Source organism: Convolutriloba macropyga, chromosome 1, assembly GCF_964194025.1.
Source record: "Convolutriloba macropyga chromosome 1, txConMacr16.3, whole genome shotgun sequence".
NCBI lineage: Eukaryota > Metazoa > Xenacoelomorpha > Acoela > Convolutidae > Convolutriloba > Convolutriloba macropyga.
In genome coordinates this window covers 69,707,264-69,727,450 of record NC_134468.1, presented here as the reverse complement: position 1 = coordinate 69,727,450, position 20,187 = coordinate 69,707,264, and the positions used below count along the sequence as shown (strand labels likewise).

Below are 20,187 nucleotides of genomic sequence, written 5' to 3'. Positions count from 1 at the left end.
AAATTTGGTGAAGTTTTGTCTTGTCAATTTATGAAACCAAATAGCAAAATTTTGTACTGGTTGGTTCAAAAACCAATTTTTAGTTTTGAAGGTCGCTGGATGACAGAAACCAGGTATTATATGCGAGCGCACATTACCTAGCACCCTTTTTTGTTGATTGAGATGTTTGATTATTGCGAAAAAAAAACAATTTTTGCTTTCTGCAGGTACCTGACTTTGCGATTGCTCCGCTCGCTGGTCTCTTGCGACGCATCAAATCAACCGTCATCAAGTGAACAGGATAGTAAAACTCTAATCCAATCGGTTTTCGATTCTACGGCCGGAGGTGCCCAAGATATGAGGATAGATTCGGAACTCGAACTTTGGGATCTTGTGGAAATGCAGCTGAATATGGATTGTAAAAGAGGAACGGAATCTGTTTTGTTACTTTTGCCGTGTGTTAGAGACCCAATATATAACTTTTAAAGAACAACTGTTCAAAACAACTTCTGGCTGTTGAAGTTAATGCTCATATTACTTTGCTTTCTTGATAGTTTTTAGAGTAATTTCGTTTTTTGGGTTCGATTTTTTGTTAAAACTAGCCATTTTTTAAACTCTGGAGACAGTAATTCGCAAGGTTGTTCTACAGATTTAATTTTTAGACAAGTACAGTTAAAACTGACGGAAATTGGCAAAAAAAATGAGTAAATACCGTACACTGCAGATTAATTTCTCTTTTGTTACAATAGCACAACAAGTTACTCTTGGCTTATACAAAGATTTTTCAATTTCATCTCGATAACATTTCTATTAATAGGCAAAAATTATGATGAGAGTGTTCAAAAAGCTCCTTATTCTATCGTTCTTCAGAGAGTATCATAACAGACTGTTGCAGTTGTACGAAATACGCAAAAAAACTGTCCCAGGAAACTGTTTGGGTTAGTAAGCGTAGTCAGCTTTATAATCCTAAACGGATTTGTCCTTCCCTTCTATAAATGACCCCTATGAGTTTTTTTAGGACATAAGACTATCTGAAAAAAACCCTCTTAAGTAGATATTATGTACTGAAACCAACAAAACAATATACCCTATAAATCAAGTAATCCTTAGTCCAGAATCCAAAATTTGTTGCTCAAATTAGACAGTAGCTTTCATGTGGTGTCTTCTGATCAAATTGTGAACTGTATCTTATCAAGGTGTTCTGGACATAAACAATCTGGAATAAATATTAACAGTGTTGCCCGATAAAAAATCGCCAAAATATAATTATCACACAGCATATGAAAAAATTATTCTGAAAGTTCAAGTGAATTAGTTCTAGCATTGAAATATTCCCTGAGTAACTGATAAACCCAAAAAAACAAATAGCCAAACATTTTTGTAAAACGCTTTTTTGTAACGATTTTTCTCCTTTGCGTGATATTTTTGTTCACAGTTTTTAAAAATTTTTATTCCATAGTTGGCAAAAAATAACAAACTCAATGTTTCGATTGATAATGATTTGTTGCACCGTTTTTCAAAACATCAAATAAGGCATCAGTTTGAGTTCAAATCAGTTCTCTTTTAACAAGCCTATGCGTTTTTCAGATCTTTAGACATCAATTAGACGGTTTGTATAACTTTCATACAAGTTTTTAACGACCTTTGACGCAATTTTCCAACATTTTTTTGTTCAAATCCTTCCAACGAACTGTATATTTTGGTAAATGTTACTTCGGTATCGCCCAATATTTTTGTTGGGTTGAGATCGGGACCGTTTGCTGACCAGTCTTGTACCTCCCGCTGTTTTTCGTTGACAAAATTGCCGGCAATCTTCCACTTGTTCAGAGGAGCATTTTCTTGATGAATAATGAGGAATTGGAAAGGCTACTTCTTCTTCAAAGTTTCTCAAAATTTCCAAGCAAGTTTAAACCTTTAGCTTGTTTGAACAACTCACAGACAGTTCCCATCCATCTGATTGTTTGTGACTCCAAAACATAAGTAATCACTTGTCCGAATTCAAATTTAATCTGTTCTTTGTCGGAAAATCTCGTTCCAATTCTTCGAACAACTTGCACAATTCATTCATTGGATATGCCTTACGCCTGTACTTATGTGGTATCGTTTGTATGCATGCTGTTTACTAGATCTTGATTTAAAGTTCAGCTGCTGAAACTTAAAGTTTTGTTTTTTGACCAACAAAAAGTGCACATTTCGAATTGCAACAACGTGGCAAACAGTAGGAGAACAAAGCAGCTTAACCATCTTTTCTGTGTCGATGGAGAGAGTGAGTGAATGAAATCATCTTGAAAACGCATTTCTTCACCCCTTAGCGCAAATCAAACGTTTTGAACGGAAATAACGCCAAAGGAGCACAAACTGTGCTTTACGTATCTTTTTGGCACCATTGTGCATAGGAAACTAGAATTTTAAATACCTATAGCCAGTTTTAGACAAACAAGAACCAATCACCATCCATTTTGTGCCGAAACTTTTTTCGTCAATCTGTTAGTTAACACAGCCACAGACCAGTGCACCAAGGCTGGGTTTAAGCAATAAATAATTTGACCAAAGTGCTGTAAAAGTTTCGCTTGAACGGAATTATATCGAATGAAATTTGAGCTGATTTGACCTTCAGGTCTTTTTAATTCCACGAAGTTAAATTGATTATCGCAATAGAATCTCAAATACTCTGTTTTTTTCCCTATGACCGAAACGTTTAACAGTTGCAACTGTCTTATTGTTAACTTTGGTAATTAAACATCAGACTGAGCTCTGTACCATTATCTCTGGTCAATTTTCATAAGTTTTCCATCGACAGCATATTCCCTTAAGTTTTTCCTAGTTGTTGTCGTTTTCAACATTTACAATTTTTTTTACAGATTCTGGTCCTTGCAAGCTGTATTCTTGCATTTATTAAGCAAAGATTTTTGATTATCTGATGGAAGCATGAAGACATAATATTTCGGCATATTCGCATATTATCGTTATTGCATCAATTGTGCTTTTTGTTGAAGAGACTGTAGGTGGTCTTCCAAGCAGAACAGTTTTTGATGAGCAGAAACAGATAATTTTTATATACGAATTCTTTACCAGATAGTTGTTCAACCCGTATTAACTTAGAATTGGGCTAAAATGCTAAAAAAATTTGTTTCCTGCCACCCCGAGAAATATTTATCCTTACAATAACTGATTGCCAGGTTGACCATTGCAAGATGCACAAAATTAAAAATAGCATGATGCAAAAATTTCAAGAGGACATTACAATGAATGTAACAACCAACCATCAAATGATTTGTTCTTTAATTATTTGACAAAACTGAGCACTACTTTTAATCAACACCTGTTGAGATAATAGCAGTTAAATAAACTGCTGTGTAATAAATTTTAACGCCCGATCGACACTGGAAAAACACTTAAGCATTAGATTACGAGTTTATCACACTCTTTTGTCGCCACTGTTACTAAGTGAACAGTGGCGATAAAAGAGTGGTGATAAACTCGTAGTATAAAGATGGAAACAGTTTGATAAACATGTAGTAAAAACATAGCCGGTAGAATACCGGAAACGACTCGAATCGCCGTGCACTCTAATCTCTAACCTAACCTTGCCAAAATCAGAACATCAAAATAGACATGAGAAAAAAAAACAAAAGGAGCCCAACAAACAACATTTTTAGGTGCGGGGGGAGCTAGGTGGGGTGGGTGGGTGCGTGGATAGGTTGGGGAGGGGAGGTGGGTAGTGCTGGGGTAGTTGGGGGGAGGTGGGGTAGTTAGGTGAGGGGTTAGTTTTGGGGGTAGGGGTAGGTAGGGCGGGGGTGGGGGGGGGGTAGGTAGGTGGGTGGGTGGGTAGATAAGTTGGGGAGGTGGGTAGCGCCGGGGTGGTTGTGAGGGTAGGTGGGGGTAGCTGGGTGAAGGGAGGCGGTAGGGGTAGGTGGGGGTTAAGTTTGGGGGGGTGTGCCGGGAATGTGGGGGGTAGATAGGAGTAGGGGGGAAGAGGGTAGATAGGTGATGGGCGTGGGGTTGGTTATGGGGTAGGTTGGGTGGGTGGGTAGATAGGTTGGGGAGATGGACAGTGCGGGGGTAGTTGGGGGAGGTTAGGTAGGGGTAGTTAGGTGAAGGGAGGGGTTAGTTTTGGGGGTAGGGATAGGTGGGGGTGGGGTAAGTTGGGGCGTGGGAGTTGTAGGTAGGTGGTGGGGGGGAGTAGGTGAGTTGGTGGGTGGGTAGATAGGTTGGGTACTGATGGGGTAATTTGGGAGGTACGTGGGGGTAGCTAGGTGAAGGGAGGGGTAAGATTAGGTGGGGGGTAAATTGGGGGTGGGGTGTTGCGGGGCGTTGGGGGGAGGCAGGTGTTTGGCGGGGGGGCGGGCGTTAGATAGGTGATGGAATCTTTGTGCGGTGTAGTTTAGATAATGAGGGGTGGCTTATATAGGAACAAAAAATCTCAAACTGACGTCTTCACTTTGAACATTAGCAGCAGTTCCTCATTACTATACATTTTAAACGAAGCCACTGTTAAGGTCCAATGTTCGAAAACAGAAGTCAACAATCAAAAACGGAGGAAAATGCTCGGACGGAAAAAACTCAAAATGCAAGTCATGAACAAAAATGTTTTCTGCTAAAAAACATAGCCGGTACAATACCGGAAACAACACGAATCGTCGTGCATTATTATCACTAACCTAATCTTACCGAAATCAGAACATCAAAATACACAAGAAAAAAGAACAAAAGTAGCCCAACAAACCACCTTCAAGTGTTTTAAAAATGCCGACAGTTTTTTTAGGTGCGTGGAGAGCTAGGTGGGGTGGTTGGGTAGATAGGTTGGGGAGGTGGGTATTTCCGGGGTAGTTTGGGGTGTAGATGGGGGTAGTTAGGTGAAGGGAGGGGGTAGTTTGGGGAGTATGGGTATGTGGGGGGGGGGGGTAAGTTGGGGCCGGGGGTTAGGTAGGTGGTGGGGGTAGGTAGGTGGGTGGGCAGATAGGTTGGGGAGGTGGGTAGTGCTGGGGTATTGGGGGGGGGGGTAGGTGGGGATATCTAGGTGAAAGGAAGGGGTAGGTCTAGGGGGTAAGTTTGGGGGGTGCGGGGGCGGTGAGGGGGGGGGGGTAAGAAGGTGCTGGGGGTTTCCTGCTGCCGCGAGAAATATTTATCCTTACAATAAATGATTGTCAGGTTGACCATTGCAGGATGCACAAAATTGAAAATAACATGAAGCAAAAATTTAAAGAGGACATTACAATGAATGTAACAACCAACCATCAAATGTTTTGTTCTTTAATTATTTGACAAAACTGAGCACTACTTTTAATCAACATCTGTTGCGATAATAGCAGTTAATTAAACTGCCTGTGTAATAAATTTTAATGCCCGATCGACACTGGAAAATTACTTAAGCATTAGATTACGAGTTGATTACACTCTTTTATCGTCACTGTTACTGAGTGATTAATGGCGACAAAACAGTGGTGATAAACTCGTAGTATGATGATGGAAACAGTTTGATAAACTTGTAGTAAAACCATAGCCGTTAGAAACCGGAAACGACTCGAATCGCCGTGCATTATTATCTCTAACCTAACCTAACCGAAATCAGAACATCAAAATGACAACAGAAAAAAATCAAAAGTAGCCCAACAAACCACATTAAAGTGTTTCAAAAATGCCGACAGTTTTTGAGGTGCGGGGCGAACTAGGTGGTGTGAGTGGGTATATAGGTTGGGGAGGTGGGTAGTGCTGGGGTAGTTGGGGAGTGGAGGTAAGTGGAGGGATGAGTTGGGGCGGGGGGCAGGTAGGTGGTGGGGGGGATAGGTAGGTGGTGGGGGGTTAGATGGGTGGGTGTATGGGTAGATAGGATGGGGAGGTGGGTAGTGCTGGGATATTTTTGGGGTAGCTGAGGGTAGCTAGGTGAAGTGAGGGGTTAGGTTAGTTGGGGGGGGGGGGTAAGTTGGGGGGTGTGGGGGGTGGGGTTGGTAGGTGTTGGGGAAGGGGTAGATTGGTGATGGAGGCGGGGGGGGGGGGGGGTTGTGCGGTGTAGTTTAGATAAAAAGAAGTGACTTATATAAGAGCAAAAAATCTCAAAATGACGTCTTATCCTTGAACATTAGCAGCAATTCCTTATTACTATACCTTACAAACGAAGCTACTGTTAAATTCCAATGTTCGAAAATTGAATTCAAAAATCAAAAACAGAGGTAAATGCCCAAAGAGAAAGAATTCAAAAGAAGTCAAGTCATAAAAAAATCATAGCCGGTAGAATAACGGAAACGACTCGAATGGTCGTGCATTATAATCTCTAACATAACCTTACCGAAATCAGAACATCAGAATAGACAAGAGAAAAAAAACAAAAGCAGCCCAACAAACCACAATAAAGTGTTTTAAAAATGCCGACAATTTTTAAGGTGCGGGGGGAGATAGGTTGGGTGGGTGGGTAGATAGGTTGGGGAGATGGACAGTGCGGGGGTAGTTGGAGGAGGTTAGGTAGGGGTAGTTAGGTGAAGGGAGGGGTTACTTTTGGGGGTAGGGATAGGTGGGGGTGGGGTAAGTTGGGGCGTGGGAGTTGTAGGTAGGTGGTGGGGGGGAGTAGGTGAGTTGGTGGGTGGGTAGATAGGTTGGGGAGCTGGGTACTGATGGGGTAATTTGGGAGGTACGTGGGGGTAGCTAGGTGAAGGGAGGGGTAAGATTAGGTGGGGGGTAAATTGGGGGTGGGGTGTTTGGCGGGGGGCGGGCGTTAGATAGGTGATGGAATCTTTGTGCGGTGTAGTTTAGATAATAAGGGGTGACTTATATAGGAACAAAAAATCTCAAAATGACCTCTTCACCTTGAACAATACTAGCAATTCCTAATTACTATACATTACAAACGAAGCTACTGTTAAAGTCCAATGATCGAAAACAGAGGTCAACAATCAAAAACGGAGGTAAATGCTCAAACAGAAAGTAGTCAAAATTCAAGTCATGAACAAACTTGCTTGCTGCTAAAAAAAAAGATAGCCAGTAGAATAACGGAAACGACTCGAATGGTCGTGCATTATAATCTCTAACATAACCTTACCGAAATCAGAACATCAGAATAGACAAGAGAAAAAAAACAAAAGCAGCCCAACAAACCACAATAAAGTGTTTTAAAAATGCCGACAATTTTTAAGGTGCGGGGGGAGATAGGTTGGGTGGGTGGGTAGATAGGTTGGGGAGATGGATAGTTCGGGGGTAGATGGGGGGAGGTTAGGTGGGGGTAGTTAGGTGAAGGGAGGGGTTAGTTTTGGGGGTAGGGATAGGTGGGGGTGCGATAAGTTGGGGAGGGGGAGGGGTAGGTAGGTGGTTGGGGGAATAGGTTGTGTCGGCTAATGGGAACGCAGAGACAAATCTTGTAATCGAATAGTTAAATTAGAAATATTGGTTGACAACTGTGGCGATTAACACAAAATTCAGTCCCTACTTATTACCCCAAAATACCGCACTTTCACATTCATAGTGATCACCTTTAATTTTTAACTTCCTTGACTTCTTATGTCATCCGATCCTAACTAGCTATTTACTCTGATAATTTATTTCTCCAAAAGATCAAGGGTCAACATATCACACATAACAATATGAAAAGTTGGAGACAAATCTGATATAAATAGCACGTGTTAGCTCCTTGTTGCATTCACTCATTTCATAAATAACAAAGATGTAAATTAGCACGTGGATTTAGGTACGTATATCTTTTCATACTTTAAACAATTATCATTATACTTTCAATACTCCTCCTATCATGTTAAGTGTTTGTTCCCAGAAGGACATTACAAAAAAGTGATACTTTGGTCCTCCCCAATGCTTTTGTGAGTCTTTCTGCGGGCATGCGATCGGTAGGTAAGTAGTTTAGCTCTAATATTCAACTTTCGACTATATTTCGAACGAAGTGCACTTTTAATGCATAGTGCTTTGTCTTTCCGTGATTCGTCGAATTTTTACTAAGAGCAATACAAGCTTGATTGTCTACAAAGATATTTACTGGCTGCTGGATATCTAAATCTAATTCTCGTAATAGGCTTACTAAATGTACTGCTTCTTTACTTGCCTCGACTACGGCGTTGAGCTCAACTTCAGCTGTTGAAGTAGATACACACTTTTGTAACTTGCTAGCCCAACTGATTGCACCTGAACTATTATCAAGTTTAAACCAAAAGCCACTTGTACTTTTTCTATTGTCTATGTTGCCTGCCCAATCTGAGGCTGAAAATCCTGTTAACTCCAGTTTTTCACTTTTTCTAAAAACCAGCTTCTCTGATTTTGTCCCTTTAAGGTAACGTAAACACCCTTTTGCAGCGTTCCAATGTCGCTTTCCAGGATTTTGAACAAAAGAACTTAATAAATTAGCTGCGTGCGCAATATCTGGTCTACTCGTTAATGCCAGATAATTCAGGCATCCCACTATACCCCTATGGTCACATGTTTGCATTTCTCTATGCTCATTGCTGCCTATTTCTGGTGAATCTAATTTTTACAGTTTCAGGCTAACATCTAATGGTGTTTCAAGTGTTTTCGATTCGCTCATGTTAATTTTCTCTAGCATTTTTTCTACTTCTACAAAAGCTGCTTGACTTAGCTTTATTTCGTTTTCTGTTCGCTCAATTTTTATATTTAAGAACCAACTAAGATCTCCATAACTGCTAATTTGAAATCGCTCACTAACTTTATTTTTAAAGTTTTCACAAAAGTCTTTCTGTGAAAACTTTTGGGATTGAAAACTGTGAAACTTTGGGGTGATTTTAGTTTTAGAACCCAAACGTTTTCTGTGAAAACTTTTGGGTGATATTAGGATTGAAAATTAGCATTTTCAATCCTAATATCACCATATCATCTACCCAAAAACACACTAGTCCCTCAATAGCATTTTCACCTTTCTTTATGAAAAGACACTCATCTTGAATGGCCGCTGTGAAACCTAATTGGCTGAGAAAATTTTTGATTGTTAAGTACCAATTTCTACCGGACTGTTTCAATCCATATCAACTTTTCCTCAACTTACAAATTAATGGATTTCCTTGCTTGACAAATTTGTTGAACCCTTCGGGCTGTTGCATGAAGATTTCTTCTTCGATGTCAGCGTTTAAGTATGCTGTTTTTATATCCATTTGTTTCAACTCGGTGTTTTATTATAGTGCGCAGCTTATCAGTACACGAATTGTTGAGAGGCGTGTTGTTGGTGAGTATGTTTTGTTGTAATCCCGACCTGGAACTTGGCTAAATCCTTTTGCTACAAATCATGTCTTATACTTTGTTATCTCCCCGCTAGGACCAAACTTAAGAGCAAAGTGCCAGCGGCTACCAATGGGTTTATTTCCGTTGTTTTTTACCAGTTCCCAAACTTTAATCTCCACTAAAGAGTTTTATTCCAATTTCATTGCTTCGTACAAATTTTTATCCCTAATTGCTTCATCAATAGACTTAAGTAGTAAATCGTTGTTCACAATTTCACCAAGAAAAGCTACCGGGTTTAAATCTCTATCACTATCTGACCGATGCTTGTTGACTATCTCCTCCGTCATTTCTTTAACTTCAATAAACATTTCCTTTTCGTTGAAGGTTATATTCCGAGATTTTCTAAACTTGAAGACCCCTTTTTCATTTTGAATACCTATTAGATAAGTCCTACTAATGTCTGAAGAGCCCAAAAAATTTCCTTTTCGAGAAATTCTGTCAATCTTACCTCGAAAACTTTTTTCAACATGAACAAAAGCTGAACAACCAAACACTTCGATAGACTCTAAGTTAGGTTTCTTCTTGTACATTGCCTCAAAAGGTGTCCTTTGAATACTTGAATGGAAACTTGAATGGATTATATCCTTTTGTTTCAACTCGGTGTTTTATTATAGTGCGCAGCTTATCAGTATACGAATTGTTGAGAGGCGTGTTGTTGGTGAGTATGTTTTGTTGTAATCCCGACCTGGAACTTGGCTAAATCCTTTTGCTACAAATCATGTCTTATACTTTGTTATCTCCCCGCTAGGACCAAACTTAAGAGCAAAGTGCCAGCGGCTACCAATGGGTTTATTTCCGTTGTTTTTTACCAGTTCCCAAACTTTATTCTCCACTAAAGAGTTGTATTCCAATTTCATTGCTTCGTACAAATTTTTATCCCTAATTGCTTCATCAATAGACTTAAGTAGTAATTCGTTGTTCACAATTTCACCAAGAAAAGCTACCGGGTTTAAATCTCTATCACTATCTGACCGATGCTTGTTGACTATCTCCTCCGTCATTTCTTTAACTTCAATAAACATTTCGTTTTCGTTGAAGGTTACATTCTGAGATTTTCTAAACTTGAAGACCCCTTTGTCATTTTGAATACCTATTAGATAAGTCCTACTAATGTCTGAAGAGCCCAAAAAATTTCCTTTTCGAGAAATTCTGTCAATTTTACCTCAAAAACTTTTTTCAACATGAACAAAAGCTGAACAACCAAACACTTCGATAGACTCTAAGTTAGTTTTCTTCTTGTACATTGCCTCAAAAGGTGTCCTTTGAATACTTGAATGGAAACAAAAGTTTTTTGTCTCACTTGCCATATTAAGTACATATGGCCAATACTACTTTTATAAACCTGACTGCTCTAAAAGGCATCTAGCCATTGGGGTGATTGTCCCCCAATTCCTCTCAACCTTTTCGTTTTCTTGTGGTGTGTACGGTGCCGAGAACTCAAGTCTAACGCCTTTTTGTCTACATAATTGTTTTATGTCATTTGAGACATATTCCCCTGCACCGTCGCAAACGAAAGTTCCTGGATGTCCTATGTCTGTATAGAACTGCTTAACTTTTTCAAAAGCCCCGTCCCTTGACCTCAAAATATAAAGTTTCTGATATCTGCTATAACTATCAACGAACCCTATTGCATACCTGTGGCCATCGACCGCTTCCGGTTGTATTGGCCCTAAATTGATAGTATGGACAATTTCTAAGCCTTCGCTTGCTCTTGTTCCTGAGTCTTTTGGTACTAGAAGTTTCTTTGATTTATTTAGCTGACATGTTTCACAGATTGTTAAGTTGTGCTCGCTTAGTTTTAGTTCTACTGCGTGATCTTTTAGTTTGTATATATCCTCAACAATATTGTGGCCCAAACGCTTATGCCACAAACTAAGGGTATCTCCATTTGCTAAATTGCACTGCTCTGAGATTTCTTCGTAATCAATGTTGTTCCAGATAAAAAAAAACTATCTCTTTCCTCAAAAGGGAAAACTGTTCCGTTCTTAGTTCGTATTTCCAAAGTTCTACCAAATAAGACCTCATTGCCTGCAGCTCTAAGTTTTGACACTGATAACAGATTCCTTGTGTTGTTCGGAACAAGCAACGCATTACTTAATTTTATTTTTCGCTCTGAACCATTGGAATCAAAAACCCTAATTTCAACTGTTCCTTTCCCACTAATTAAACTTTTACTGCTGATTGCATTAGTGATGCTACCCGAATATTCCTTGTCTATATCTATGAATAAACTTTCACTTTTTATCATATGACTGGTTGCACCTGAGTCCAAGCTCAGCTCATTTGCAAGGTTGTTGTCTGACATTTGAAAGAAGGAAAAGATTTCTTCTTCTTCTTCTTCTTCTTCTTCTTCTAAATTCTTCTCCTCAACTAAATTTTTCGAGCCTTTCTGATTCGTTCTTCTGCTTTGACTCACAAACTTTTTCTCAGTTTTCTGTTGCTTTCTACAAAATTTAGCTCTATGGCCGTTATCACCACACTTAAAACATTTTATTGGGGAAGCTTTGGTTTGTTCATGAGTCATTTTCTTAAGCCTACATTCTTTTGCGATATGTCCCAATTTCTGGCAGTTGAAACATTTCCGTTACTTGATAAAGAAAATGCTCTCTGTTTTTTTTTACATTTTCCTTATCGAAGTTTATCAGGTCTTGTTTAATTTCCTCTAGAGTTTTCTCGTCTTTGCTGTACTTCACGAGTGTTGCGAAAATTTCATATTCCTTCGGAAGCCCTTAAATTTTTTGAGACAAACATTTTTTCACTGATTCCTTCACTCACTAGTGTTAAGTTGTATTGCATATCATCTGCTCTGGTGAGGTAATTTACTATAATCTCACTTGAAGCCTTCCTAAGGCTCGTTAATTGTGCTATCAATTTATGTAGCTGAGGCTTCTCGAAACTTTTGAAGCGTTTACACAGTACATCCCAAGCTCTAGTGCCATCATCTTTATGTGGTCTAGGAAAAAGAACTGATGTTTTGTCTAAAGCCTGAACTAAATCGTACCACAAAGTCTTCTTTTTCTCTTCTAATTCTTCCCGCCCCTTTTCTATAGCTTGCCTGCGTTGCTCCTCCGAAGAATTATTTCTAACAGTTTGCATATAATCTAGATAGGTGGCTTCCCCACTAAGAACTTTACCAAGTTTTATAGAGTGCATACGAGCCTCAAACTGTTCAGCAAAATACAAGAAATCATCCTCACGCCCTCTGAATACCAATCTTTCTGATTTTGAGCTCATTGTTAGGCCCTCCTTAATCTCGTTTAATTTCCGTTCGCCTTGAACTAACTCGTTAACTTTAATTGTTCCCTACTGAACCAAAATCTTATGCTGCCCAAATAAATCTGTCCTTTGTTTTTCTAAGCTAGTACTGCTCTAGGTAAATATTCTTTCGTAAAAAAAATCGGGCTGTGAAAAAAATCTTGTTCAAACTTAGATCGAAACTCCTTTCCTTTCTCCAGCGTTTGTGAATCTGTTGCCTGTTGGTGGCTTTGTTATAGGACGACGAAGCGGTGAGTTGTTATGTTTGTGTATCCAAAAACTGCTTTATAGCACCAGGTTAGCACTTGTTGCATATGGTAGCACTGTTAGAGAAAAAAAGTAAACAAAAAGAGTTTGGTTGACTAAACTAATCTAGAAGTTGGTGTTCTGTTCGAGTTCTGTAATATCCCTGACAAAATAGAAAGCAGGACATTGACCCTAAGCCAGGGTTTTTCTGCCGCGATTAAGCACGATGAGAATACCAACACCCTCCGAGGATAATGTACTCGAACCCTAATCCTAGTCCTATTTAAGAAATGTTTTACCACCAACTTATGTCTCTTTCGACCAAACTTGTATCTTACAGAAGCACAGCACACACAATTGAAGATGAAACAGATGTTTAAGCTGAGCTGCTCTCAGCTATACTAAGCAATCCTGGTTCTCCGACAGCTCTGTTATACAATTGAACCTCCCCGCTCCTTAGTGATCCCCCACAACAGCTCCACTCACTCTTGACTTCACGAGCAGAATCCACTGCTTAGCTACACACACTTAGCACTCCACGATTGATGTCCCCCAACCATGGACACAAGCTCTCGACTCCACAGACGCAGTCCCCCAACCAGTTACTCAAGCTTCCAACTCCACAATTGAAGTCCCCCAACCAGTTACACAAGCTTCCAACTCCACAACTGAAGAACCCCAACCAGCTACAGAAGCTTCTTACTCTTGTTCCTTCTGGTCTCACTTGGCCACTTCTTGACTACAAGACTTGTCTCTCCTTGTCCTCTCTGTCTTCCTCCCCCTGTGATTTCAGCGACCCTCTTTTATTGCAAAGAGGCGCAGCAACAAAGTTTTTTTTATTAACGAGGGGGTTTGATTACCTAACTTAGAAAAGCTCTGGGCACATCTGGGCACCTGTCGGCTAATGGGAACGCAGAGACAAATCTTGTAATCGAATAGTTAAATTAGAAATAGTGGCTGACAACCCAGGCGATTAACACAAAATTCAGTTCCTAAGTATTGCCCCAAATTACCACACTTTTACATTCACTGTGATCACCTTTAATTTTTAACTTCCTTGACTTCTTATGAGATCCAATTTTAACTAGCTATTGACTCTGATAATTTACTTCTCCAAAAGATCAAGGGTCAACATATCACACATAACAATATGAAAAGTTGGGGACAAATCTGATATAAATAGCACGTGTTATTTCCTTGTTGCATTCACTCATTTCAAAAATAACAAGGTTGTAAATCAGCACGTGGATTGAGGTACGTATATCTTTTCATACTTTAAACAATTAACATTCTATACTTTCAATAGGTAGGTTGGTGGGTGGGTAAATAGATTGGGGAGGTGGGTAGTGCAGGGGTATTTGGGGAGGTATGTGGGGGTGGCTAGGTGAAGGGAGGCGTACGGGTAGGTGGGGGTGAGTTGGTGGCGGGGTGCTGCGGGGGCGGGGGGAGGTAGGTGTTTGGGGGGGGGGTTAGACAGGTGATGAGAGGTTTGTGCGGTGTAGTTTACATATTTAGGGGTTGACTTATATAGGAACAAAAAATCTCAAAATGACATCTTCACTTTGAACATTACCAGCAGTTCATAATTACTATACATTAAAAACGAAGCTACTGTTAAAGTCCAATGTTCGAAAACAGAAGTCAACAATCAAAAACGGAGGTAAATGCTCGAACAGGAAGAAGAGAAAATTCAAGTCATAAACAAAATTGCTTTCTGCTAAAAAAAAACATAGCCGGTAGAATAACGGAAACGATTCGAATCGTCGTTTACTATAATCGCTAACCTAACATTACCGAAATCAGAACATCAAAATAGACAAGAGAAAAAAAACAAAAGCAGCCCAACAAACCACATTAAAGTGTTTTAAAAATGCCGACAACTTTTTAGGTGCGGGGGGAGCTTGGTGAGTTGTTGGGTGGGTAGATAGGCTGGGTAGGTAGGTAGTGCTGTGGTAGTTGGAGGGGTAGGTAGGAAATAGCTAGGTGAAGGGAGGGGGTAGGGGTATGTGGGGGTTTGTTGGGGGAGGCGGTGAGGTGGGGGGAGGATTAGGTAGGTGTTGGGGGGAGGGGTAGATAGTTGGTTGGTGGGGTGGTTGAGCGGTGTAGTTTAGATAATTAGGGGTCACTTATATAGAAACAAAAAATCTCAAAATGACCTCTTAACTTTGAACATTACCAGCAGTTCCTAGTTATTATACATTACAAACGAAGCTACTGTTAAATTCCACTGTTCTTAAACAAAAGTCAACAATCAAAAACGGAGGTAGATGCTCGAACAGAAAGAAGTCAAAATTCAAGTCATGAACAAACTTGCTGTTTGCTAAAAAAAATATTGCCGGTAGAATACCGGAAACGACTCGAATTGTTGTGCGTTATAATCTCTAACCTAACCTCACCGAAATCAGAACATCAAAATAGACAAGAGAAAAAAAACACAAGTAGCCCAACTAACCACATTAAAGTGTTTTAAAAACGTCGACAATTATTAAGGTGCGGGGGGAGCTAGGTGGGGTGGGTAGGTAGATAGGTTGCTGAGGTGGGTAGTTCTGGGGTAGTTTGGGGGGGTAGGCGGTGGTAGTTAGGTGAAAGGAGGGGGTAGTTTGGGTAGTAAGGGTAGGTGGAGGTTAGGTAGGTGGGTGAGTGGGTAGATAGGGTGGTGAGGTGGGTAGTGCTGGGGTAGTTGTGGGGGGTATGTGGGGGTAAAACTAGGTGAAGGGAAGGGGTAGGGGTAGGTGGTGGTAAGTTGGGGGGGGGAAGATAGGTGGTGGGGGGGTAGATAGTTGGTGGGGGGGGTTTGCGGTGTAGTTTAGATAATTAGATGGAACATATGTAGGAACAAAAACTCTCAAAATGACCTCTTCACCTTGAACATTACCACCAATTCCTAACTACTATACATTATGAACGAAGCTACTGTTAAAGTCCAATGTTCGAAAAAAGAAGTCAACAATCAAAAACGGAGGTAGATGCTCGAACAGAAAGAAGTCAAAATTCAAGTCATGAACAAACTTGCTGTTTGCTAAAAAAAATAGAGCCGGTAGAATACCGGAAACGACTCGAATTGTTGTGCGTTATAATCTCTAACCTAACCTCACCGAAATCAGAACATCAAAATAGACAAGAGAAAAAAAACACAAGTAGCCCAACTAACCACATTAAAGTGTTTTAAAAACGTCGACAATTATTAAGGTGCGGGGGGAGCTAGGTGGGGTGGGTGGGTAGATAGGTTGCTGAGGTGGGTAGTTCTGGGGTAGTTTGGGGGGGGGGTAGGCGGTGGTAGTTAGGTGAAAGGAGGGGGTAGTTTGGGTAGTAAGGGTAGGTGGAGGTTAGGTAGGTGGGTGAGTGGGTAGATAGGGTGGGGAGGTGGGTAATGCTGGGGTAGTTGTGGGGGGTATGTGGGGGTAAAACTAGGTGAAGGGAAGGGGTAGGGGTAGGTGGTGGTAAGTTGGGGGGGAAGATAGGTGGTGGGGGGGTAGATAGTTGGTGGGGGGGGTTTGCGGTGTAGTTTAGATAATTAGATGGAACTTATGTAGGAACAAAAACTCTCAAAATGACCTCTTCACCTTGAACATTACCAGCAATTCCTAACTACTATACATTACGAACGAAGCTACTGTTAAAGTCCAATGTTCGAAAAAAGAAGTCAACAATCAAAAACGGAGGTAGATGCTCGAACAGAAAGAAGTCAAAATTCAAGTCATGAAAAAACTTGCTGTTTGCTAAAAAAAAAATATAGCCGGTAGAATACCGGAAACGACTCGAATTGTCGTGGGTTATAATCTCTAACCTAACCTCACCGAAATCAGAACATCAAAATAGACAAGAGAAAAAAACACAAGTAGCCCAACTAACCACATTAAAGTGTTTTAAAAACGTCGACAATTATTAAGGTGCGGGGGGAGCTAGGTGGGGTGGGTGGGTAGATAGGTTGCTGAGGTGGGTAGTTCTGGGGTAGTTTGGGGGGGTCAGGCGGTGGTAGTTAGGTGAAAGGAGGGGGTAGTTTGGGTAGTAAGGGTAGGTGGAGGTTAGGTAGGTGGGTGAGTGGGTAGATAGGGTGGGGAGGTTGGTAGTGCTGGGGTAGTTGTGGGGGGTATGTGGGGGTAAAACTAGGTGAAGGGAAGGGGTAGGGGTAGGTGGTGGTAAGTTGGGGGGGGAAGATAGGTGGCGGGGGGTAGATAGTTGGTGGGGGGGGTTTGCGGTGTAGTTTAGATAATTAGATGGAACTTATGTAGGAATAAAAACTCTCAAAATGACCTCTTCACCTTGAACATTACCAGCAATTCCTAACTACTGTACATTACGAACGAAGCTACTGTTAAAGTCCAATGTTCGAAAAAAGAAGTCAACAATCAAAAACGGAGGTAGATGCTCGAACAGAAAGAAGTCAAAATTCAAGTCATGAAAAAACTTGCTGTTTGCTAAAAAAAAAATATAGCCGGTAGAATACCGGAAACGACTCGAATTGTCGTGCGTTATAATCTCTAACCTAACTTCACCGAAATCAGAACATCAAAACAGACAAGAGAAAAAAAACACAAGTAGCCCAACTAACCACATTAAAGTGTTTTAAAAACGTCGACAATTATTAAGGTGCGGGGGGAGCTAGGTGGGGTGGGTAGGTAGATAGGTTGCTGAGGTGGGTAGTTCTGGGGTAGTTTGGGGGGGTAGGCGGTGGTAGTTAGGTGAAAGGAGGGGGTAGTTTGGGTAGTAAGGGTAGGTGGAGGTTAGGTAGGTGGGTGAGTGGGTAGATAGGGTGGTGAGGTGGGTAGTGCTGGGGTAGTTGTGGGGGGTATGTGGGGGTAAAACTAGGTGAAGGGAAGGGGTAGGGGAAGGTGGTGGTAAGTTGGGGGGGGGGAAGATAGGTGGTGGGGGGGTAGATAGTTGGTGGGGGGGGGTTTGCGGTGTAGTTTAGATAATTAGATGGAACATATGTAGGAACAAAAACTCTCAAAATGACCTCTTCACCTTGAACATTACCACCAATTCCTAACTACTATACATTATGAACGAAGCTACTGTTAAAGTCCAATGTTCGAAAAAAGAAGTCAACAATCAAAAACGGAGGTAGATGCTCGAACAGAAAGAAGTCAAAATTCAAGTCATGAACAAACTTGCTGTTTGCTAAAAAAAATAGAGCCGGTAGAATACCGGAAACGACTCGAATTGTTGTGCGTTATAATCTCTAACCTAACCTCACCGAAATCAGAACATCAAAATAGACAAGAGAAAAAAAACACAAGTAGCCCAACTAACCACATTAAAGTGTTTTAAAAACGTCGACAATTATTAAGGTGCGGGGGGAGCTAGGTGGGGTGGGTGGGTAGATAGGTTGCTGAGGTGGGTAGTTCTGGGGTAGTTTGGGTGGGGGGGGTAGGCGGTGGTAGTTAGGTGAAAGGAGGGGGTAGTTTGGGTAGTAAGGGTAGGTGGAGGTTAGGTAGGTGGGTGAGTGGGTAGATAGGGTGGGGAGGTGGGTAATGCTGGGGTAGTTGTGGGGGTATGTGGGGGTAAAACTAGGTGAAGGGAAGGGGTAGGGGTAGGTGGTGGTAAGTTGGGGGGGAAGATAGGTGGTGGGGGGGTAGATAGTTGGTGGGGGGGGTTTGCGGTGTAGTTTAGATAATTAGATGGAACTTATGTAGGAACAAAAACTCTCAAAATGACCTCTTCACCTTGAACATTACCAGCAATTCCTAACTACTATACATTACGAACGAAGCTACTGTTAAAGTCCAATGTTCGAAAAAAGAAGTCAACAACCAAAAACGGAGGTAGATGCTCGAACAGAAAGAAGTCAAAATTCAAGTCATGAAAAAACTTGCTGTTTGCTAAAAAAAAAATATAGCCGGTAGAATACCGGAAACGACTCGAATTGTCGTGGGTTATAATCTCTAACCTAACCTCACCGAAATCAGAACATCAAAATAGACAAGAGAAAAAAACACAAGTAGCCCAACTAACCACATTAAAGTGTTTTAAAAACGTCGACAATTATTAAGGTGCGGGGGGAGCTAGGTGGGGTGGGTGGGTAGATAGGTTGCTGAGGTGGGTAGTTCTGGGGTAGTTTGGGGGGGTCAGGCGGTGGTAGTTAGGTGAAAGGAGGGGGTAGTTTGGGTAGTAAGGGTAGGTGGAGGTTAGGTAGGTGGGTGAGTGGGTAGATAGGGTGGGGAGGTTGGTAGTGCTGGGGTAGTTGTGGGGGGTATGTGGGGGTAAAACTAGGTGAAGGGAAGGGGTAGGGGTAGGTGGTGGTAAGTTGGGGTGGGAAGATAGGTGGCGGGGGGTAGATAGTTGGTGGGGGGGGGGTTTGCGGTGTAGTTTAGATAATTAGATGGAACTTATGTAGGAACAAAAACTCTCAAAATGACCTCTTCACCTTGAACATTACCAGCAATTCCTAACTACTGTACATTACGAACGAAGCTACTGTTAAAGTCCAATGTTCGAAAAAAGAAGTCAACAATCAAAAACGGAGGTAGATGCTCGAACAGAAAGAAGTCAAAATTCAAGTCATGAAAAAACTTGCTGTTTGCTAAAAAAAAATATAGCCGGTAGAATACCGGAAACGACTCGAATTGTCGTGGGTTATAATCTCTAACCTAACCTCACCGAAATCAGAACATCAAAATAGACAAGAGAAAAAAACACAAGTAGCCCAACTAACCACATTAAAGTGTTTTAAAAACGTCGACAATTATTAAGGTGCGGGGGGAGCTAGGTGGGGTGCGTGGGTAGATAGGTTGCTGAGGTGGGTAGTTCTGGGGTAGTTTGGGGGGGGGGGTAGGCGGTGGTAGTTAGGTGAAAGGAGGGGGTAGTTTGGGTAGTAAGGGTAGGTGGAGGTTAGGTAGGTGGGTGAGTGGGTAGATAGGGTGGGGAGGTTGGTAGTGCTGGGGTAGTTGTGGGGGGTATGTGGGGGTAAAACTAGGTGAAGGGAAGGGGTAGGGGTAGGTGGTGGTAAGTTGGGGGGGAAGATAGGTGGCGGGGGGTAGATAGTTGGTGGGGGGGTTTGCGGTGTAGTTTAGATAATTAGATGGAACTTATGTAGGAACAAAAACTCTCAAAATGACCTCTTCACCTTGAACATTACCAGCAATTCCTAACTACTGTACATTACGAACGAAGCTACTGTTAAAGTCCAATGTTCGAAAAAAGAAGTCAACAATCAAAAACGGAGGTAGATGCTCGAACAGAAAGAAGTCAAAATTCAAGTCATGAACAAACTTGCTGTTTGCTAAAAAAAATAGAGCCGGTAGAATACCGGAAACGACTCGAATTGTTGTGCGTTATAATCTCTAACCTAACCTCACCGAAATCAGAACATCAAAATAGACAAGAGAAAAAAAACACAAGTAGCCCAACTAACCACATTAAAGTGTTATAAAAACGTCGACAATTATTAAGGTGCGGGGGGAGCTAGGTGGGGTGGGTGGGTACATAGGTTGCTGAGGTGGGTAGTTCTGGGGTAGTATGGGGGGGGGGGGTAGGCGGTGG

At 41.3% G+C, this 20,187-nt stretch overlaps 1 protein-coding gene across 1 annotated transcript in view; it reads left to right on the top strand.

The window, feature by feature from the left end:
- The window catches only part of LOC142348708 (uncharacterized), a 79,769-nt gene that overhangs the window by 37,783 nt on the left and 21,799 nt on the right, over positions 1 to 20,187 (top strand). The window contains exon 3 of the mRNA XM_075400198.1: positions 207 to 407. Coding sequence (XP_075256313.1) covers positions 207 to 407 — 201 coding nt within the window. The remainder of the gene's footprint in view (positions 1 to 206; positions 408 to 20,187) is intronic.